We start from the raw sequence: 23,917 nt of genomic DNA, 5'->3' as shown, positions 1-23,917 counted from the left end.
TATGTCTTAATTAGTAAGACTCGTCTTCCTTATAGCAACAGCTGAGAGAATGTACAGGACAACAGAGACACAGAGAGCTGAGGCAGCCGACCTTCTCCATTGAAGGTGAGTCAGTATAAAACATAATTTCTTCGTGTTAAACTTCAGTGATTTGCCTCCTTTTACTGCTTAAGGAACAGGAGACGTAACTAATGATAATGAAAGGGCTTTTTTTTATTAACCCAAAAAATAAAGTGCACATTTTTTTGGTTTCAGTTCAAACAAGGGGAATAATTTAGTGTAATGCAGTATAATGAAGTTTAGTGCAATTACTATTTAGTTATTTTACTTTGAATTTAAACTTAAGGGGCAAAAAATGCTGTTCTATCTTATTCACATGTATAAGGTGGACATATATAGCGATATATTACATGGGTTAATATTGTTATTATTGAGTGATGATATGATCAAGATTCCTGGTATTCCTCAGTGCAAAATAACAGCCATAAGGTGAATAATTCACAACAATGTTTGTGTTAAAATAGATAAAGTAAATATTATGTGTAAAAAACAGCAGATTTCGATATTGGATTTTGATATTAAAGTAAACTTGTTTTCAGTTGATACATGAGTGTAACCAGAGGAGCTTGAAGTGTCTCATCGACACGTTACATTAACCTGCCACATCCCCATTCATGAATATGTCTATAGAAAACCTGATAATTCCAAGATCAACATTTGAGTTGGCAGCTCTTGGTTTATGTTGGAAACGGGTTTAAAAGTGTAATCTTGTCAGAATTCCCAGAGCTAATACCATGAAAATGAAGATTAAGATATTAAGTTCTAACGGACGATACTGCCAAAAGTGTTCACCAGCCTGCTCTTATTTTTGGCTATACTAGTTTATCATGGCTCAAACTGAACACACACAGGGGGGAGGCAGGTGGCTAGAGACACTGGAGGTGCCTGTGAATGGCTGTTGATGACCCGTGGAGGTTGTCCAGAGGGTTGCGCTAGAAATCCATACTAGCTACCCAACTTCAGGTTTAAATCTGATTTTTCTATGTAACAAACCTGCCTCTGCTGATCGTGCTGTGTTGTCATGGTAACTTATGCACTACGACTATCCTGATACAGAGCGGGTTATGTTAGAGCTGAAATATAAAGCACCACCTTTTGACCCCTGTACATTTATCATCAGGTCTGTAATCTCACCACTAAAACTTAAATCACTCAAGGCTCCGCTCTCCATTCAGTATTTCTCTCCTCTGCCACACACCCTCAGACACTGCTGTCTCTATTAACAGAGCCACGCTTCTCTCATAACACAGCGCTGATTAAATAGTGTTAAATTCTGCAGGAGGTTGATCCAGTTGGACCATCATAGAGACGCAGTCAAGCCAGCCGCAGAAGGGTTTCAAATTCAAAATGATATTCTTTGTTATCTATCATGAGGTCAGTCCCTGAATGTGTGTGATCACAATCATTCAAGGGCTCACACATACAAATAGATGTAAATACTAAAGTAAATGTGATCGTGTTTATCAAAATCAGAATTTAGTAGAAGCTTCATCCACATATTCAGAGCGTTTCAGTTATGAATGTAAAAGTAAATCAATATATAAATCCTGCAATACTCATTATCAGATTACTCATTGCTTTTCTGTGCGGGATTGGAACTAAAACAATAATAATGAGACTAATGCTTAATCTAAGGTATTGATCACCAGAGATATTCAATCAAGATTCAGTATTGTACAAAAACTGACTTAGTCTGACTTTGATTCCACAGATTATTGGTGGATTAATCGGATCGCTTCTCAATTGGATATACAGGAATCTCCTGAGTTCTTCCATACATCCTGCAGCCAGCATGCCCATCATCAGCAACGCCAACCATGACTTCAGCACCTACTCCATCAGCAGCGACGACAGCAGTCTCGACCGCTTCTTCACGGAGATCCCAGAGACTGAAACCATCAAGGGCGTCTATTTCCAGCGTGCCCATCTGATACGAGAGCCAAAGGCCTCATATGTGGTTGACCACACCCTACAGGTTCTCATCAATGTGGGTGGGAACCGCTACACATTCCCCTGGAGTACCTTGGAGAAGTTCCCACAAAGCCGATTGGGACGCCTTCGCTTCTGCACCACCCCTGAGGAAATTGCACGACTCTGTGATGATTACGACGAGACCTGCAAGGAGTTCTTCTTCGACAGAAACCCCACAGCATTCAGGGTCATCCTCAACTTCCTGGCTGCAGGAAAACTGCGTCTGCTTCGGGAACTGTGTGCTGTGTCACTGCATGATGAACTTGACTACTGGGGTGTAGACCTAGGACATATGGAGCGTTGCTGCCGCCGTCGAATGATCACACGTGTGGAGGAGGTGGCCGAGCGAGAGCGCAAGGAAGAAGAGTGGAGGCAGAAGAAGGTGACGCTGAAGAAAAGCATGACGCAGGCGGAAAAAAAGGGCCACAGCAAACTGATCTGGATATTACGGGAAGTGGTGGAAAACCCTCACTCAGGCCTGGCTGGGAAGATGTTTGCCTGTCTGTCTGTCATCATGGTGCTGGTCACTGTAGTCAGCCTGTGCATCAGTACCATGCCAGATCTCAGAGATGAAGAAACCAGGGTGCGTATAAGGCAGAGGAACAATCAACACACTACATGTAACTACAATTCTGTGTTAGCGGCCATTCACACACACACACACGCACGCACGCAGGCACGCACACACGCACGCACACACGCACGCACACCTTTCAGTTCCAGCAAAGTTTAGTCATAGTGTACGACTGCGAATCATTCTTTTATTTGTACAATATACAGACAGAAGGAATAAACACGAACATGCAAACAAACAATAATCCATATGGCAAACTATCAATCTAAAAAATAAAATGAAGGCCAAAATACATGAATCATCTCACATAATGATAGAGAAAACAAGGAAATATGTCCATAGGGATAAACAGAGATAATAATAATATATACATACATTCAAACCAGAGCCATTTTCTAAACAATGACAGAGAATGTGGCAAGAAATAGCTCCACTTAATGGACAAAAGTTACAATATTACATTAATAATATATAATTATAAAGAAGAAGCACCTGCGCTCTTCCAGATGAGAGGAGCTGCCTGTTATTGATCACGTTAATATGGTCGGTGTTAGTAGTAGCTGCATTGCATTCTGGCCTGTTTTCTGCTCTTGTGGGTGTAGAAATTTGTCTCTGTGCCTTTTCTCTCTTTTTTCTCTGATGAATTTCCCTCTGTGTGATTGTTGAGTGCTGGTGCAAAATGGCAGCTCTTCACTCTCTGATGTTGATGGAGTGGCTCCAAATCTGACATTTACTCTCCATGCAATAGATGTTCTTTTGTTTGCCGTCTGCACTGTGTAAATGTCTTGCAATGAATTATCTATTTCATCCACTGTCATGTGGGGAAAAAAATTCATCACCCACAAAACAGTGGATTGTGTTATGTTAAAAAAAACATCCCCCAATAGCAAGGCAGCTCACTGAGAAGCCCTCCACTGTAAAAGCATGTCACCACTACTAAACAATGATAGGGAGTATGTTGTATTAATTTAAACCATAGATGATGCTGTCTAAACACAAGAGCTATGATGTGACTCCATTGGTCAGTTTGGGCTCTTTTCTTATTACTTTTGCCGAAAGCCACTGTTAGCTTGACACACAGCATTTTTGAGCTGTCTAACTAGAGCTAAACAATTAGGTGGCCAATAATCAAATATCATCCTGAACTGAAGCATGAAAGAACTTTTGCTTTGGGAGACAAAACAACAATCATCGGTGGCCGTTGAAACGTATTTACAATTACGTTTTGGTGACATGCTGTAATTTCATTTGTCATAATTAGTGCCGTTCGCTTCCCCAGCTTCAGGGAGAAATCGATTGATTGTCTCTGGCTTAGAAGCATAATCACATCAGCCTAGTTCAGCCTCTTAACACTGCGAAAATTAGTTTTCACGTCCAGTCCAGAATAGTACTGATGTCATCTACTTGTGTTTACCTTGAACTCTGGCACAGAGCCAATGCTTCAACAATCACACAGCACCTTCCCCTAAAGCAGCAGTCTGCCCCTCCTCCCCCTTCTACATGCTGCAGCCCAGTCTGCACCCCCCCGCATGAGTACATAACACAAGATTGAATCCCCTTGTAGTACATGGTGGGATTTTTGTTTTTTCCCAAATCAGTATCACTCAGTTTCTGGATTCTTTCTTTATATCAAAAGAAGTTTTAACACATTACATAATGTACCATGAAAGTCCTGCATTACAATATATACAAAACAATGGCCTACGGAAAACCAAATACTCTAAATTTATTTTAATTTAAGTTTAAGTAAAATGGAGATTCAGATTAAAATTTTAAGATCAGGATGAATTTTGGAAATGTGAAGATATCTGTGTGAGAAGATCTGAGGGGAGATGGTCCTTTACAGAAAAAGGTGTTTGACCTGAGGCTCTACTGAGGCAGTGCAGAACAAAGAGCTCTCCACAATTACTTTACTTAGAGAGGATCTGCAGGTGTGGTCAGGATGAAATACAGAGACGCTGCATTGTTCATCATAATAAAGAAAACAAATCTCTGTGAGTTTGGGGAGCACCTGTTGGGCTCATCAGCAGATGGCTGAGATGTTTTTGATTACATGTAGCAAATGTGCTAGAAAGGTCACACAAAACATTTATAATATAATAGTAATTTATGTCACTGTGAATAATTAAATTCAGAATGTCTTCATTTCTGTATTTGTATAATTTAAGGTCTGCAAAAAAATAATAAACCTAAACAGGCAGCCCTCCATAAAAAAGGAATAGCAAGCCAACATGGCAAAGTCTGGATATTCAGTCATGATAGGACAGGCAAAGGATTCCTCCAGACTGACATCAGGTTAGTGGGCAGCCAGGAAATCTGCAAGACAGTCTAGGACAAGGCCATGAAGTGTGTCGTGGAACAAACTCTGTTTGATGGATGCTTTTAAAGCTGTGGCAGTAATTTGCACATTTTACATCATCTTAAATTACCCTACACTCCAAATTTCAGCCAAATACAAGATACTGAAAGCAGTTTCAATCTTTATAGCTTTATAGCTTTATAGCTGCATGGATGTGGAGACAGAGATTCACTTTAAAAGCTGTGACAACAGAGTGGCAGGCAGACACACAGGGTATTACAGAAAGCACGTAGTCTGTATGTTGACAAGATTAAATTTCAATTCAACTCTATTCAATTATTGTTTCCCAAATGTTATTTCAATCACAAATAATCCCCTCACCAGAGTCTTATTATATCCAGTAACTGAAGCCGATAGACCTGTTTAATCTTGTGTGGTTATATAGACTTTTTTTTTTTATAAACATGTTGCTGAATAAAGTAAAATAATGATACATTATGAAGTTTTCAAAGTAAAAGTGTGTCTTCCTCACTGCCTGTCTCTGTATCTGCAGGGTGAATGCTCCCAGAAGTGCCACAGCATGTTTGTGGTGGAGTCGATCTGCGTGGCCTGGTTCACCTTGGAGTTTGTGCTGAGATTTATCAATGCCCAAAGCAAACTAGCCTTTGCCCGCGGCCCCCTCAACATCATCGACGCCATTGCCATCCTGCCGTACTACGTGTCCTTGTTGGTGGACGTGGGAGATGAGAAACAAGAGGATGTTGCTGTGGGTGGTGGCAGAGGCTATTTGGATAAATTGAGTCTCATCCTGCGGCTGCTTCGAGCCTTGCGCATCCTGTACGTGATGCGATTGGCTCGGCACTCTCTGGGCCTGCAGACTCTGGGACTCACCATGCAGCGCAGCATGAGGGAGTTTGGCTTGTTGCTGCTGTTTGTCTGTGTGGCTGTGACTCTCTTTTCACCTCTGGTTCATTTAGCAGAGAGTGAATTGGCACCGTTTGCGGCCACGCCCCCTCACCACAGTTTCAGCAGCATCCCAGCTTCTTATTGGTGGGCTATCATCTCTATGACAACAGTTGGCTATGGCGACATGGTGCCACGGAGCATCCCTGGACAGATAGTTGCACTCACCAGCATCTTAAGTGGAATCCTGATCATGGCTTTCCCTGCCACCTCCATCTTCCACACATTCTCTCGTTCCTACCAGGAGCTGAAGCAGGAGTACGATCGGCTGTGGAAGGAGGAGCGAGGCGATGAAAAAGCTGCCGAGGCCGATGAGAACTGGCCAAAGGCTGAGTTTTCACCAGGAGTAGGATTGCCCACGTCTACTTCCAGGGAAGATAATAATGACCTAACCACTAGCAGGAGTCTTAAACCCATGCTTCCATCCACAGCTTTCTAATGGAACAGACAGACACTGACAGGACATTCAGTCATTTACTAAAGTGTTGGAACTGGGTTCTTATATTACTGTAAATTCTCAAATAATGGTCGGTGCCTTTATTTACCTTGACCTATGAGAGAAGCAGGTCTTTATCTGAGACAGGCTACGTGGGTTTATCTAAGGTGAGACACTTCTGTCTTATTATGTAAATCACTGAATACTTCTGGAGTCTGTGAGTTAGAAACGCTCAGCTCAAGTGAATGCAGCAGATTCTACAGTACATCACTTACGTACTTCACTTCTTATGTGTCACTCAACAGTTGTAGTAGTATCCTCTCCAGCCCCACAATGGTGCACAAAGCTCCAACAATATTTAGCCATCTAACTTGACCTTTGGCCCCCTCCCTTGCTTCAGAGAGAGGCCTGTGAATTGCCGCGTGATCCTTGGCTCCACCTGGCTTCCATTTCCGTTTGGTGTCTATAGTTGTGCCACACTCTCTCTCTATCCTGTCCTGATGCATTCTCAGCTCATGTCCCAGCGGTCTGAGCCATCTCCTTTTAATCTCTACAAATATCACTACTGATCTTTGAAGGTCAGCAGTGGCTGGGACCTTATATCGTGATGGGGTGCACCTGTGGTGAAAGACGTTAATACCTTTCTTATCTTGGTGGTGTTCCAACCCTCTGAGCAATACAACAGCACAGGTTTGACATTTCCATTGTACGTTTTTACTTTGGTTGTGTCTGTTGGATCTCCAGATGTTACAAAGGCCACAAAACAGTATTCTTGCTTTGTTCAGACCGAAAGTCTATCTTGACTCAATACTCCCCACTCGCTGATGATACTGCCAAAGTTAAGTCGTTCACACCTGTATGTTTTTCGCTTGGAAGGCCAGCGAAGGTGGGAAGGTGGTGTTGATACGTGTGTGAGCTGTGTGTGTTTCTGGCAGATCTGTTTATAGACTTTTGTTGGATGAGTACTGCACATGAAGGCAGCAGAGCAAAATTGTCTGCATAGTGGACATTGTCGAGGTGGTAAGGGGCCACTGTGAAGTCCTCGGTTTGACAGTGGTTGTAGTCCTCCGTATGCTTGCTGGTTCACTGGTTAGCAATGTTGCCTCACCGCAGGAAGTTTTTTTTTTTGCAATTTGTTTTTATTGAAGCAGACATTGTACATGACATTGTGCATACAGGTGTAGGATATTTTGGAGATCATTTTTTAAAGAGAAAGAGGGGAAAGAGGAGAGAGAGATAGAGAGAGAAGGTTGTGATATCCCTACTATTGTTGTTGAACTTTACACGTGAACCCTGAGGTAGAGTACAAGTGGACTGGAGTTGCAATGATGTCATAGGGTACATACAGAACTTACAGGATGATGTCAAACAGCAATGTAGGCTAGTACAAATCGCATCATAGGTTGTGATTGTCACGTTCTGCAGGACAGAGGACCCAAGTGCAGATTCAGAGATACAGGAGTTTATTATACAAAGGCAAAAGTAACCAAGGGGGCAGGCAAAAGGTCAGGTTCAGGTGAAGGTCCGAGGGCTTGAGACGGGAGGCGAAGTCGGGTTCAGGGCGTGGGTCGGTACACGGGTAGCTCGGGATCATGAGAGGAGTACTGTCACAGGGGATAAGGAACACTGGGAAGCCACGAACGATAGGTATAAGACGGGGAACGGGAACAGAAGTATGCAGGTCACTGAAGCACGCAGGTCACTGAAGGACGCAGGTAAGACAAACACACAACGTAACATTAGCAACGATCCGACGAAGGCCACATGTAACACAGGGGTATACACACACACCAGACAGGGGACCCAGACCGCAGGAAGTTTCAGGGTTCTGTGCCTTGTCCGTTTCGTGTGGAGTTTGCATGCTCTCCCTGTGTCTATGGTGGTTTCCTCTGGTTACACCATTTCCCCCCACCATCAAATGCACAAATGTGTTAGGTTAGGTTAATGCTCCTGTCAAAGCCCTTGATACCTGGGGTTGGTCGATTGTTCTTGTACAATAAAAACTATGAGAGTCGTAATGTTAACCCTGCTAAAATCTGTGAGAGGCTACACCCTTGAACCAATGCCTGTGTTATTGGATGGACCTTGTTTTTACTGTTCCCCGCGTTTTATATTGACTCATACTTTATCACGAAGCCTCCTTGTTTTCTGGTCTTTTGCACTTTTTCATGTTTATTTGCTATTGCTGCTATATGCTGTTAATACAAAGTCAACTGTGTTTTTGCACCGTACTGTGATGAATTCAGCATCAACCACATTTCCATTCATTCCAACCACATAGTCATGATTTGAGCCAGCATTTGGGAACCATTCCCACTGGCTTTTATTTGAGACTTTACAGTATCTTTTATTAAGACATTTAAGCTCAAAGGTCTGTGTGTTATTGTGGAATGTTGTGTATATGTTCACTTAAACTGAACTGCTGTTTGTACCCCTTTTCATGTTTTCAGAAGTTCATGGTCTCAGTAATAGTTTAAACAAAGTCTGTCTAGTACTGCAGATATCCATTTTAATGTTCGCAAATAAATACAGCACTTTATTTAACCATTTACTTAATCTTTATTTGTAGTATTGTCAACAGTAGCACTAAGGGGGCCAGGGCCGAAAAAGTGATCATTGTAAAACTGCATCAATAACGGCATCAATCACATGGTTGCTTGCTTGCTTGCTTACGTTACGTCCTCTGGGTGTGATTTCTGAAAACATAAGTCATGAATGTGATGCTTTAATGCAGCTATCTGCCAGGGCTGTGATCGAAGATTGGCCTTACATGCACCACAGCGGAGAGATTAAAAATCAATGGAAAAAGATCATGTCAAGTGAGAGATTCCAAAATAATCAGCAGCATGCAAAAATTCCAAGTCTAAAGTACTTCAACATCTATATATGGGTAATTCTTCATTTATGGTCCATTTTGGTTCATAAACTTTGAAAAAAATTAACCAAATGCTTCAACAAATACAGGCGCAGCTCAATAAATTTGAATATGGTCGTCTTCCCCGTGTTGTGTAGCCTACTGAACCAGACTGAGAGACAATTAAAGGCTCAGGAAAGCATTGCAGGTGATTTGAGATAATTAGCTGGTTGAGTGTGACAATGTGAGACTACAATATTGAACTTTTTCACAATATTCACATTTTCTGAGAGACTGAACTTGGGGTTTTCATGAGCTGTAAGCCATAATCATCAAAATTAAAACAAATAAAGGCTTGAAATATTTCACTTTGTGTGTAATGAATCTATAATATATGAGTTTCACTTTTTGAATTGAATTTTCTGAAATAAATGAACTTTTCCACGATATTCTTATTCATTGAGCTGCACCTGTATACTGGCCCCTGCTGTCATGGTTGAGAACAGCGGGTTTCCATCCAGGAAGACAGATCAAACATCACAGAGACCAGTTCACATCTTCTTCTATTAACAATAATAATAATAACTGTGAACTTATGTGGCGCTATTATCCAAAGCGCTTTACAATGACCTTCCTTTTTTTTTTACGTCAGTTTTTTCACCTCCCTCCACATTCTTAAAATGGTTCCGCTGCTATGTGCTCCACTCTGACCTAGCAGTTTCCAAGGTAACCACGTATAAATACTGAAAGAACTTCAATTTAATTTTTGTGTGTGGAGGAAATGGCATTAAATAACACCAGAAAATACAAAGATATTTTAAGAAATATACTTTCATTCATCAACTGTGGCATTAATTTATCAATTGTATTTGGAATGTATAAATATAATGATGATATATAATATATACACTATGTATAATTAATTCAAAATTAAACAAGGCAGAATCTTCAAACTCAACAAATTCTATAGCCTAATAGACTGACCTATTATTTAATGGATATGTTGATTTTGGTGTGCAATAAGTATGGCAAGAGTATAAAGTGGGAAATATTTCCATTAATAGTTCAGGGGCACAAAAATGACCATAGCTGAGGAATCACCTATTGTCATCTACTGTATAGGCTCCTCTCTAAGTTTATGTAATTTACAGACAATGTATATAAATTGAATTGAATGACAAAGTTTCAGCTGTTTCACTTCAAATCCTGCAGCAGACAAATTGTAGAGTGGAATGCTGGTTACTAAGACTACATGAAATTTTACCCAGTTTGTGTTTGACGCAGACATTTTATGGCTGTACAGTAGATAGAAGCACAGAAGAAGTCATAGCAATAGAATTTACTGGACATGAATTGGTTTGTGGGTGAAGCTGCAGGTGTGAGACGATGAACAGATGAATATCACTGCTACCCAGTCACTGCATATATGAAGTTTTTTTTTTTTTTGTTGCAATTTGTTTTTATTGATGCAGATATTGTACATGACATTGTGCATACAGGTTAAAGGGAATTTTGGAGATCATTTTTATATAGAAAGAGAGGAAAGGGGAGAGAGAGAGAGAAAGAGAGAGAAGGGAGGCAGGTTGTGGTAACCCTACAATTGTTGTTGAACTTTATACATACATAGACTCTGAGGAAAAATACAAGTGGGCTGGATTTGCAATGAAGTCATAGGGTACATACAGAATTACAGGATGATGTCAAACAGCAATGTAGGTTAGAACAAATTGCATCATAGGCAGTGAGAGAGAGAGAGAGAGAGAGAGAGAGATAGGGGAGAGACAAACAGGAAATGAAAAAAAAGAGATGGCATCCTGCCCTGAAACCTCACCCAGCCCCACATTCATACAACCCCGCATTCACACATCCTCGTCCTGGACTGCCTGAAATGCAAAATAAAATGATAAAATAAAAAGGATCTGATCTGTGTTCTTGTAATCAGTCTGGCATAGCCTGTAGATCTGTGAAATAGGAGAGAAAAGGTTGCCATCTCTGATAGAATTTATCAGTGTGGTTCCTCATAGTGCATTTGATTTTCCTCGAGTCTAAGAAAGTATATTGTATCCTTAAGCCATTGCGAAATAGAGGGAGGGGTGAGGGATTTCCAATGTAGGAGCAGGCGTCGCCTGGCAAGCAAAGAGGTGAACATGATGATTTCCTTTTGTGGGGTGTTAAAAAGGTGTAGGTCATACGGAGTACCGAAGATGGCAATATAAGGGGAGGGTAGAATTTGTATTCCCAATATGGTGGACAGTGTGTTGAAGTAACCCGCCCAGTAGTTGAGCAGCCTGGGGCAAAGAAAAAACATGTGGCTTAAGTTACAATGAGGCATCGAACATCTATTATGCATATATGAAGTTACTGTAAATTCGTTTATCAGCTCTATGAATTGCTGAGGTTGATGTTATTAACCATTATTGAATGCATCTTACTGGTTTTAATAAGATATTATGAAAATATTATGCCCCCCAAGAAATCCTGTCACATTTGAGTGCAGACAGTTTTATTTTGACAGAATTAAAAAGTCGTCCAGTGCAGTTAAATTATTCCAGACTTTCCAATAGAAATCATGATTCATCATAGTAAATACATCATTTTAGTTTTTGTTTCTTGTGCCTAGTGAGGGCCGCTTCATTTATCAACCATGTAGTCCACGTTCTTAGACCTGTACTTGTAGCAAAATCGTAAAAAACATTTTTTCAAGCAAATCATCCTAAAACACATTCAATTCACTCTATCACATTCACAATGATAGAGTGTGCATGCTGCTTGATCCAAATATTTTTTGTTAATAGGAATAAATATGATTTAATCGTCGGGACAGTAGTATATCTCTATTTCTTTGTTTTTATTTTCATTTTGGAATCTATTTTGAAATCTATAGCTTACCTTTATGTGCAGAAAACATCAAATCAACCAAATCTTTTCCCCTCTCCCTTACTGCAGCACCACTGTGCACACTGACTAATATTTATTGGTTTTAAAGGACAACTATAAATCCTGCTGTGTTCTGATTGGCCATCTGTGTCAGGCCTGAGCCAGTAACACCCACAGACTGTGAAACAGGAAAGCTGGCCACTTGCTCGCTAATCTCACACTTGGTTGCTGTGTTTAACCAGGTGTAGGTGGGTGACAACATGAAACCTATAGGCCTGTCTTCCTGGACGCAATACTATAGACATCCACCTTAAGTTTTGACACTGTGACAATGTTCAACCTACACATCCTCCCTAATGTATTACACCCAATGAGTGTAAATGAGTGAAAATAGAATACATAATGTGAGCATAATATGTAACCTTTAAAAAAAGATGTTGACAATTCTGAATGCCTGATTTTGCACTTTAATGTATTGGCTTCCATCTCTCTATTTCTCCCTCCTCATGATTGCTTACTCACTGAACTCACCAACTTAACTTAAGAGAACTTGTATATGTTTGGAGGTCATTGTTGACTCTCCAGTTTCTGAGTTGAACACTCCAAGAGCTCCTTTCAGACCGGATGGCTTGACGAGTAAATATGGATGTGTTCTTTTGGGTTTTGTATTTTCCTGAAAAAGTAGGCCATAAACTCAGTTTGTATTGAGCTACAGTAAGAAAAGCAGGATAAATGATATGATTGATGATAATAAAGATATGTGAATAGAATGTGGCGCTTACCCCAACTATTATTACTACTATTTCACTCTATGTGTCTATTCACATGAAACTAAATGCTATTCACACCGACATCTGTTGTTATTGACTTAGTGTTTCAAGACACAGATGGAGAGCTTTGAAGAGCCGCTTTCTGTCTCCACACAACAAATTCAGACAGTGTTGTTGGCACTACGAACTTCCAGTCAAGCTAAAAACAATGGAAACATTCAAACGTCCAACAATTACTTGTTATTCTCCTCCTCCACCTCTTCTTTTCCTCCACTCTGTACTGCCTGCTGTCCAACATGGAGATTTTATAACACAAGCTGCCTGAGACTTCGCCCACCATCTCCTTCTGCAGATGAGGTCGTAGTGTAGGCTGGTTAATTCTGTGTTTGATTGACAGGTGCTATTCCACCCTAACCAGATTCTCATGCCTGCCATGATTAAAAGATCAACATATTCAACTACTTGATAATAGAAAACAAAGTCTGTTCATGTAAGAAACTGTAAATGTGATTATTTGAACAAACAAGTAGTAAAAATTACATTACAATTTTTTTTACAGTTGATTTAGTTGCACAAACTTATTTTTGCTGCCATCCAATTAGTCAATTATAATTACAGTAGAGCTCTTTGGAAACATTTGGTGGGCCACCTTTCTCTCATTTACTGTGAACAACACAAGACTGATCTATTTACTGTGAGGATAAAAAGTGGGAGTCAAATCATTCAATAGGACTTGGGAATATTTTTTGCCTGTCGCTCTGTTTGTCATCCTGTTGTCTTGATTAACATTAACATGTTTTTATTTAGAATAAAGAACAAGAAAGTGCGGCACAAGTCAACTGTTTGCATGGCAGTTGCTTAGTCGGTCAGAAGGTCGCCGGTTCAAGTCCCTGCTGAGGTGCCCCTGAGCAAGGCACCGAACCCTCAACTGCTCCCCCCTCTGTAATGGGTGGTAATGTAATGTAAGTCGCTTTGGATAAAAGCGTCTGCTAAATGACCGTAATGTAATGTAATGTAATGCATGCTACTGAGTTAACATCTCAGCAACATATGTGCCTGAGAACTGAACAAAGATGATCAAATTACCACACATTATTTAACATTTGACAAAAATCTAAATTTGGCACACAGATTTATAGCTGAGTGGTTTTCCATTACATTTAATTGTGTTGTGTCTGTTATGTCTTATGTCTGTAAGGTCCACGACAAGAGCAACACAATAAACATTACTAAGGGTTCAGAGTTCAGGGTCCAGGGTACAGCTGTCGGTGTGAATAATGCACCTGGTCTTACCTGCACACATAGGTTGTTAAGCCTGTTTGGGGCTTTCAGCTTTTCATTGGACATGAGCTCAACACACCAGCAAATTACGGGGTGGAGCAAACAAAGGTGTGGTTTAGTTACCAGTAAAGATCACACATCGTGATAGCAACACCAAGGAAGTGAAGAGAGCGCTGCTGTTCCTCAGCAGCGTGTATTCACTATGGGACTGCTTGATCATGCTTCTGTCTTTTTCAATTTTTTTGTCATCTAGGAGAAGAAATGACCATGGTTGAAAGCAGGTGAGCACCTTATCATAACATACTTGAGTCACAACCTGGGAGAACATGGTCTGACTAAGGAAGGGAAACATATGGGAGCTTTAAAATGTACTTTTGGTTCAAGATTCTTTATTCGTCACATGCACAGAGATATAAAGTAATACATACAGTAAAATGAAGGTGATGCTCAGTTCCTGACAATGCAATACCATCTCAGCTATAGTGAAAGAGGAAGTTGTAACTAAACTGTGACAAGATTTAATTGCATAAGTGCTTCACTTTACACATCTACCTCTACGTTTTGTTCGCAGCCAGGAAGTGATGGAGGATCGGTTACCATCAGGACACAGCAGATGGTGTAATATATCAAGATGTCGCTGCTTTTTTCTTGTTCTGCTTTTGGCCGCAGTTTTTTTCTTTTACAATAGTAATATTAAGGAATTTGCCCATGACTGGGGCACTAACTTGTGGCAGCAAAATACAACAAGAAAATACTGGAATCCATTTAAAAGTGCAACCCCCACCAAAATTTCTCTCACTAGTGTGGCTTTCAGGGGAAACACGACTTTCAGGGGAAACACCACTGACTCTCCACTTAACAATGCATCCACGAGCTTCAGTTCGCCTTCTACCGCTGATACTCTGATGGATCCCAATGCAAACCCAGACAACACAACAATGACTGTCAGTAACACTACGTATACTGAAAAAATGTCACTGGTGACTAAGCCGACAACACAAAGCACAACAACTGTGTTGCCAACTCCAGTTCCTTATGTGTCTCCAGGACCATACTTAGTGGAATACCCCTATGAGTACCACTTCACTATAAATGAGCCAGAGAAATGTGAGCAACTGAAGCCTTTTGTGGTTCTGATTGTTCCTGTAGCGCCATACAACAGGGCGCATCGCGACGTCATCCGTAACACGTGGGGTGGTCAAAGTCAGGTACTGGGCAAAGCGGTGACGTTGTTCTTCTTGCTGGGGCGGCAGACTGGAGGAGAAGCCGAGCAGGTCCAACAGAGAGTACTGCAGGAGAGCAAAGAGCATCGGGACCTGATCCAGAGTGACTTCCTGGACTGCTACAAGAACCTGACCATCAAGACCATGGTGATGATGGAGTGGCTGGCTGCCCACTGCTCCAGTGCCTTGTATGCCATGAAGATTGATTCAGACATGTTTCTTAATGTGGACAACCTTGTCAGACTGCTGCTTAATGCCCCAAAGAACAACTACATGACCGGCTTGGTGGCTAGATCGGCTGCAGTCCTGAGAGATCCCGCATCTAAGTGGTTCCTGCCTAGGGACATTTATCCTGAGTCACAATACCCACGTTATGCTTTGGGTCTTGGTTATGTTTTGTCTGTGGATCTTCCTGAAAAGCTTGTGGCGGCATCGAGACATGTTAAAGCTGTTTATATTGAAGATGTATATTTAGGGTTGTGTATGAGGTACTTGGGCATCCCACCCACAGACCCTCCCAGCTGGTACTATTTTCACGTCTTCCCTTTGCGGTACAATCGCTGTGAGTTCTCCAAAATAATAGCTACCACCACTTATAGTTCCACGGATATCACATGGGCTTGGAAAGACTTTAAAAAATCTGGTTCATATTGCTGAAGGTGGAGAATGTATGTCTTGTGTTAACAAAGGTGATAGTAGCCTGTGATAAATGAATTACAAAGACTTTAAAAAGTGGATCATTTAGACGCGGCAAGAGTTTGGTGCAATAATACGCATGAAAGAGCCCTGACATATAAAATATATAAATAAGTATAGATAAGTCTCACACAGGCTGTGAGAGAACTTTGGTCATTTATCCCAGATCCCAGTGTGAGATATTCAGCGACAAAATTCAGTGTCAGAAATGTGGGGCTAAAATCTCATACATCTCACATCTATAAACCATTGCAGACAGATGACAAGTTGATGATGCATCACTGCCTGAACAGTTTTTTTCCTGTTTGTTGTAGCACAATATCAGACATTCCTTGAACAATCTGATTTGTATCAAACATGATTTTGCAGTCTGACACAGATTAAGGCAAACGTTTATTCATTACATCTGACCGTGTGACATGTAAGGTTACTGCTTTCTCAAAGTTGGTTCCTGTTCAATAGCAGGGAAACCTTCCAGTACAGCCATTCTGGATGAAGCAGGGTGGATTTTTGATGTTGTTTCTGACCGGGTATGTGGGTTTTAGTACTGTACACTGTAGCCGTCTTTTACAGATTTGAACTGTTTAGGTTGTTTCCCTAACAGTTACTTGAAAGTTAAAAGAAAGAATGTCAAAGCAAACCCCTTTCGCAAACAGTTTTACGGGTGTGTAATCTTTGTTCATTTACATCTGCACTGTCAAACACAAACACAAAGAGTACTGTGTGTATGTACTGATAGACAACATGGAGATTGAACTGACATTCAAGTAACTAACCCTAACCTCAATTACATTTCTCAGTGTATCTGGACCAAAAACAAATATTTGATATTTGTCTAGTTTACTTTTGAAATAGAAAATGTGGAAATTGTCAAAGATTTGCCCCATTAAAACAGGTGTGCTGTGGGAACAGTGCCCCTCCCCCCCCCCCATTTTCTGTGCAGGCCTCACTGTCCTGCTGAATGTATATTTAACATAGATCTTAACTCAGTGAGTGTGCAGATGGATGTGTATGTGAATGTATTCAAAGTGATTCGCCTATTTGCATTGGAAGTAATGCTTTGCTCCGAATTTCATGATTTTACAGCTGCTATTCACAAATGTGCCGGTCTCGAAGTCCAGCCTGGGGCCAACTGTCTAACCACTGTGTGTAATAGAATACAAAGCCAGCATCAGAGATCCTTATCTTTGTTTGCATGACGTGTGGTAAATGATTCTCAGGAATTTGTCATTCAAAATGTGCCATTGTATTGTTTCTTTTGTGTAATCTGAGAAACCAAATGCATGACAGTGAAAGAAAATGTTCCCATGTCAATGTTTACATGTCAAAGTTTTTGTTGTGGTTCCTATTCAGTGCTATAGTTTTACAGTTGTCAGCGTCAACATTGTAGTAACTTACAAGGTTTCCATGACATCACCTATACTCACATTGGCGGTAGAGCTAAAATGTGTCTTTGTTTGCGTGTTAACACAAGAGTGGATCACCTCCTTGAGTAGTTGCAGTCAGGGTGTCGTTTTTTCCATGCATGGTGAGGCAGCATACCGCAAAACTGGTTTTGTAACTCTTTGTGCTCCCAAGCTTTGTTTCATTTGTCTCACTCTGTATTAGCTGTTGCACTTGATTGGTTTTAATCTTAGATGTGTGAGTGTACGTGATTGTGGTTGCACCAATATACATTTAAAACGATAACATTTGTGCACATGAACAAGCTGATCACCTTCATTTTAAAGCTGCTACGACTGTTTGTGCTCCTTATGTAAGCTTCTTTTACATAATAACCAATGTGCTGTATGGAGGATGTACACCGAAACCTTTCCAGTGATTCTAAAGGAGCAGATTGGTGAAGGGTTCCTGCCCTTGGACAACAACTCCAACGCGTGGCCCAATGGCGACTGGTTGGGCCACGCGTTGGAGTTGTCAAAGCAAGACGCCCTTAAGAAAAATCCTGCTGTGGAGCCGGTGAAAGAAATATAAACAGGATTAGATCACAGGTGGAAGTAAACAAAGTTAAACAAAACTGCCACTGCTTGTTTCAAAGAGGAGAACAAACAAGCAAGGATAATAATAAAAAGGTTGTTTCAAATATTTAAACAACGATGCTGTGCTGTAGACAAGCACCTCTGCGTTCTGGGAGGAATCATTTGTTTGTTCTGTTTTCATTGCTTTCAGGGTGTGTGAATCTATTGCCTCTAACACGGAGAATAGGTGAGAAAGGATAAGGCCTTCATGAAATCCAGAAGTAATAATAGGCTATTAGACAATAATAAATACAATACTTGTGCATTTCAGTTGTCGGCCACCTCTTGCCGACCTTTCCTGGATTTTTGCTGCTTTTCTAGTATTGCCTTTATTTCAGGACTCTCCAACCCTTTCCTGCACGGGCCCCTATCCAGCAGGTTTTCTATCCTGTCTTTAAATGTATTGCTTGCTCCTGGTATCTGGTATCCCAAGTACCTGAGAGCAGACCTGAGAACTTAGAATACAAGATGCAAGCAATTATGTAGTGGCAGTATAGAGAACCTGCTGGATAGGGGCCCTCATAGGACTGCTTTAGTTCATATAATGCTTTTAAATCTCTTGCTATCAAAGATAATTGAAGTCAGCTTTTTTTTATCATGTTTTCACGTTCGGGTGAACTGAAATATCCGAGCGTTGGTACAACTAGGAGATCCAGTATAACTTCATTAATAACATATACCAGGTTACTCATACTGCTAGATCTGGCATCACTCGGTGCTGTTCTCACCTTACACAAGAAAGGTGGCGCAAGCGACACCCAATACCATTGTGATTGTCTTGTGTGTCTAGGTGAGAGTGTTTAAGTGCATATGCATATACGGATGTGGTGATGACAGCAAACTCTACCCTGAGACAAGTCAGTTCTTGCTTCTCCTGTCCCCGCCCTCCCCAGGAGCAGATTTCCAATGTTTGAATGTATAGCCCTCTCATATAATGTGAAAGAATGTGCGTGCTCAACTATACTATGAACCTTTGCTCTTCAGTCAGCAAGCGCATTGACTTGCTGTATACATTCATACATTTTCAAAAAGCAGGTAAACATGTCTGATGATTAAATAATGTAGATTAGTCAAGTTGATAACATGTCTGCATTTGTATTACTGTACAGTATAAAAAACACATTTTCAAGTTTGCTTGGAGCTTTAAAGTGGTTGATTACATATACAGTACAACCTGTCTGTACATGAGAGACACCATGTGGACAGTTTATGCACAGCAACTGAAGAAGCAGCAATAAGACCTCACAGTGTGATTGAAGTGAATTAACAGAAAGTTTGGTTATCATATAAAGTCTAGACTCCTTTTTTAATGGAATGCTGTTGTACGTTTGTCTATAAATAGCAGTGAGTAGAATACTCAGAAATAAGAAGCACAAGTCATTTCATTTCCAAACTTTATTTTGAAAATTGGGTTAGTTAATAATAGTTGCAAGAGTAAAGCTCACCAGAGCTGAACAAGTGTTACATACACATAATAATAGTTTGTTCTTGCCCTCTTTCACAGGATACAAAAAATGCAAAATAAAGAGATGCAGGTGATTATAAATCTGAGGAACAAATCAGCGCTCTAAAACATGGTGGCGTTCCTTCTCTCTAGGATGCCTGAACTTCAAGGGTCAACAAAAATGGAAAAAGTGCAAAATAACTACTGTCACATTTTAACTTTCATATATCTAATAGCAATGTTTGGCTCTTCACATAAACAGTTTGCCAAATACATTTTAAATAGACCTGATTTAAATAGACCTGATTTGACTTAAAGCTTTGACTCAAACATGTCATTGTTTCCTCCTCAGTCTCACAGTGGAATACTTACATTGGAGGGTCACATGGTTTATAAATATACACTAACATTCAATCGGAACTAACACTGATCTATAAAGTCGAGCTTTGCACTGTAGTGAATTGTAGTTAAAAGTCTACTTTTAAAGTATGTCTCTCTAAATTGTTTCATTTAAGCTCATTGGAAATGTCTTTCAGGGTTTGACACATTTCCTACATTATTGGTCGGAGGTTTGTCAAGATTACTCATTTCTTATGTGAGACCTAGAATTTGTACTTTTTAAGGTAAAAAAAAGTTCAATGCCAACCAATGGTATTAAACTTTGCTACAATCTGAAACCTGAAAGCCTTCACCTGAAGTTACCACCAATAAGAAAATATATTAAAAACCTCTTATGCTTGTGATATCCTCCATCAACATTACCTGTGTTTAGTTTTTTTGAATTCTTAGCTGCGCATAAAACAGACAGTTGACCACTTGGGTTGTCTGATATAAAGTGTTGAGCCTGATATCTAAGTAAGTGTGCAAAAATAATGGGCAAAAAATAATCCCTGCTTTTCAACATTAGCTGCTTTCATCTGACTTCAGTGTACAAGCTGGATAAACGATATTAAGATGCCAGTTATTTGTTATTCTTGTTGAGGTTGCTATAGATGCTATCTAAACCTCCTCCAGTCACCGCCTCTTGGCACCTATGCCCTGTTGTATAACTACAACTTAGGTTCTTGGTACTTAGTCTTGTTTTTGTCTCCGGACTAGATCGTTACTCATGTTTGTATTCAAATCTCATATTGCCGTCGCTTTGGGTAAAAGCGTCTGCCAAGAGTATAAATGTAAATATAAATTCACTATCCACTTTTGTGTCTGATTCGGTATTTTCAACCAAGAAAATGACTGAGGTAGGTCTCTCTATAATATGTATGCGTTGTACCCAACTATGCTCATTCTGCATATTTGGGTACAACGCAGGTGCAGGCCACAGGGATTCTAACCAAATGTCTAGTGAGGTTGTATCTGGTTGGGTCGCTATGACATAAAGACTTTCTCAGCACTATCACCTCAGCAAACACAGGCACCGAGTTGAAGCTGAAGTTCTCCTTCTGGTTGATGAAACAGCCGTTCGAAATGCACTCTGCTCTGGAAATTTCGTGTGGGATCCTGCCGTCTTCCTTCTCTATGCTGGAGGAGACAAAGCAGGAGGAGGAGACAAAGCATACAGCTACTGTGACTAATGACAAGATTTTCACTTTAATGCAGCTATGCATCCTGATTAAAACGTAGTATCGATATCGATAGTATATATACACACTGGACAGACTAGATAAGCATCATTTCAACACAGGAGATGAGTGCTCGGGGATATGAAGAAGGAGATACGCCTGAAAGTTAAATACTCTCAAGCAATATTTGGAGACTGGTCCAAAAGCAAATTTGAATCCATGAATCAAGCAGCACGAATCAGTCACATTTATTTTCACTCTCATGTTTAGTCATTGTACCTGAATGACCTCATACTCCACACAGTGCGTGATTAACCTTATAAATTAAAGTTCTCGCTCTTCTCCTGTGAGTGCCTGGTCAGGTCTACAATTTCTTGTTACAGCCCTGCTCAGTAGACATGAAGCATGACATCATCCATAGCAACAGAGTCAGCCCCACCCTTTCTGTCTTAAAGTGAGAATCACCTGCAATCTTGTGAGACAGATGCTTGTGCTGGTGTCTACGTGAAACATTTATAATAACTTTTCAGTTTTTAGAGTTTTAGGAGTAAAATTTGGAATGGTCTGTTGAAAGTATATGAACGTCACTATGCTGCTTACATTCTGCCAGAAACTGGGAGAATGTATTGGTAAAAGTTCTTTCTTTCCTTTCGTAAACTGTTGCTGTCTGAGGGTTGGTGAACTAGTATGTCCCTCTGAAGTACCCGTAGCTCCTCACCTGATCTTCCAGGGGGAGAGTGAGCGGCAGGCGACCGTGTTCCCCTCTTGCTGACTGCGGGTGTGGGTCTCGATCGCACCGTAGACACTCCCCCTGAGTGATTTCATGAATCTGGACACCCGGCGATCCGCTATCTGCTCACTGATGCACCTGGGGCTCCGTGCTGCGGCATCAGCAGCGGCGGCGGTGGCATTAGTGGCAGAGGCGCCCGTACTAGCAGACGTGTGGTGATTGAAGATCATCAGCAAACCGATGGAAATCTGTCAACACGTAAAACAAATCAATAAACAATAAGTGATACGCGAAAATCAAACAGTTGGTGGTAAGAGTACCTGTTTCAGGCTGAGCAACTCCATCTCGAGCACCCAACGGTTTGACGCTTGCCGGCATGTCTACGAAGCTTTATAGTCTCCCGATATCCAGGCCAATGCGTGTTTTGGTGATGTATTTGGGGGAATTGAAACTCGCCTGGAAATCGATGTCTAAGCTTCGCTCCACGTGTGACCCCGCCCACCGCCGGCCGGCCGCCATGATAGTAGTGTGACGTCAGCAGTGGGGTGGCATGATGCAATGGTTTCCCTCTCCTCCCCCTCTGAACTGTGGAGTATATCTGAGCACAGCCTATACTTAGAAACAGAGTGAGCTCAGGCATTGACACTATCACACCTGATTCAATGTTTGCAGTAATGTCACTATGAATTTAAGTTCCTAATGTTTATGGACAACCTCTGATTATGAATTCAATCATCTGACCTGTTTATATGCTATCTTTAAGATCATACTAGTGCCTTTCTATATTTTAGCCTTTTTCTTACTATGTCTTTCTGTAATACAGCAACATGATACGGAATGATCAAACATCCACTTTGATAGATGGTGTCAAATATTTTACAGGTCTATTCAAATTGTTGTTGACATCAATGACTATTTTCCCTCTGGTTTTAAACCTTAAGTTGATTATCTGACTCTCCTGGAGTAAATGATAACCAAACACACTGCTTTTCTATTGTATGCCAGTTTGTTTAATACAATTAGCCAAGCTCAGAACTTATCACTCAACCGTTTGTTGTGGTAAAGTGTAATAACTGCACACACATTTTATCCAGAAAGATTTGTAAGGCACAAAACCTAGAACAAAAGTGTGTTCATGTGAATGATAAGTGAACAGGCAGGTTCTGCATGTTTGTCTGTGGAGCCAGTGGAGTCTCAGGGACTCTGACATTGCACCTCAGGGTGCTGAAAGCTGCCATGGCAGTAGTTTCCTCTTCATACCAAACTGTCCACTCTACAGACACAGCAATCCACTTGGAATGAATCTGACTTGTTTGGAGCACCCTCTTGAGCTATACATAATAGGTATTTGCCCTCCTTTGTACCTTGAACTGAATCTGATGTTGTGGTGCATTGCATTGTTATCTGATATGTTAACCAGATAAAGGGGAAAACTTAGTAAAGGAGGAACTGCTTGCAGAGTCCATTGTTATAGTACAATCAGACCTGTAATGTAATAATTGTGAACAGATCTCTGGTATCTGCAAATCATATAGCTGGGTGAGATATATTGACAAAATGACGAAATGACAATGACATTTATTTGTATATTTTTGTACCATATCCAAGCATTCCATCGTCTATCCGGTGAAGAGGAAAAATCTCTAAATCTAATGTCAGCAATAACATCCCACATGGACCTTGATCCACCATCTCTGCCTCTCACATAGCAAACATTCCTCAAGGAAAAGACACCAATCAAGGTGAGGGGTTGTCACATTATCCCCGCCCCGTCTGTATAAATATATGCCGTCTCCATTTAGAGTCACAGAACCTGCACAATGAAACAGCCTAAGCCAGAGTTCCTCCAATAGATTGTTAGAAGTTTGCTAAGGGATGCAAAATCAAAGTATTCAAAATGATCAATGATAATAAATATATTTACACTGTAATGAAATAATACAACCAACACATATTTAGTTAACCAGTCTCTCAACCTTGCCACCAAAAGATGTCAATCAACATATAAAAGTGCAAAATATTTAAAAATTGTCAAATTTGAGAGGCTTTGAAAGAAAGCAACTTGTGCGTCACAATGAACAACAACACATGAACACTAATACAATCTAAAAACTATGACAAATAGATAATAATGAACAACCAATATAAGAATGCAAAAAACA

At 40.6% G+C, this 23,917-nt stretch overlaps 3 protein-coding genes across 3 annotated transcripts; 2 read left to right on the top strand and 1 right to left on the bottom strand.

Annotated features, from left to right (window-relative positions):
* The first annotated feature begins 1,852 nt into the window (after nucleotides 1–1,852).
* Nucleotides 1,853–6,306, top strand: LOC143005005 (voltage-gated potassium channel regulatory subunit KCNG4-like). Its single transcript, XM_076156230.1, has 2 exons — nucleotides 1,853–2,614; nucleotides 5,458–6,306. The coding sequence occupies exons 1-2, from the start codon at nucleotides 1,853–1,855 to the stop codon at nucleotides 6,304–6,306; spliced, it is 1,611 nt and encodes a 536-aa protein (XP_076012345.1).
* A 7,914-nt stretch (nucleotides 6,307–14,220) lies between these two features.
* Nucleotides 14,221–17,256, top strand: LOC143004571 (beta-1,3-galactosyltransferase 1-like). Its single transcript, XM_076155570.1, has 2 exons — nucleotides 14,221–14,366; nucleotides 14,657–17,256. Exons 1-2 carry the CDS (start codon nucleotides 14,347–14,349, stop codon nucleotides 15,963–15,965), a joined length of 1,329 nt encoding a protein of 442 aa, XP_076011685.1. The 5' UTR covers nucleotides 14,221–14,346; the 3' UTR covers nucleotides 15,966–17,256.
* A 2,278-nt stretch (nucleotides 17,257–19,534) lies between these two features.
* LOC143004573 (interleukin-17F-like) lies at nucleotides 19,535–22,589 on the bottom strand. The gene is made up of 3 exons (XM_076155572.1): nucleotides 22,076–22,589; nucleotides 21,744–22,003; nucleotides 19,535–20,984 (listed from the first exon to the last, which is right to left on the bottom strand). The coding sequence occupies exons 1-3, from the start codon at nucleotides 22,097–22,099 to the stop codon at nucleotides 20,747–20,749; spliced, it is 522 nt and encodes a 173-aa protein (XP_076011687.1). The 5' UTR covers nucleotides 22,100–22,589; the 3' UTR covers nucleotides 19,535–20,746.
* Nucleotides 22,590–23,917: the final 1,328 nt, after the last annotated feature.

Source organism: Genypterus blacodes, unplaced genomic scaffold (genome assembly GCF_046128005.1).
Source record: "Genypterus blacodes isolate CSIRO-AG114 ecotype Tasmania unplaced genomic scaffold, CSIRO-AGI_Gbla_v1 ptg000067l_1, whole genome shotgun sequence".
Lineage (NCBI taxonomy): Eukaryota > Metazoa > Chordata > Actinopteri > Ophidiiformes > Ophidiidae > Genypterus > Genypterus blacodes.
The sequence above is the reverse complement of the archived record's forward strand: the minus strand, read 5'-3'. Positions and strand labels throughout refer to the sequence as shown.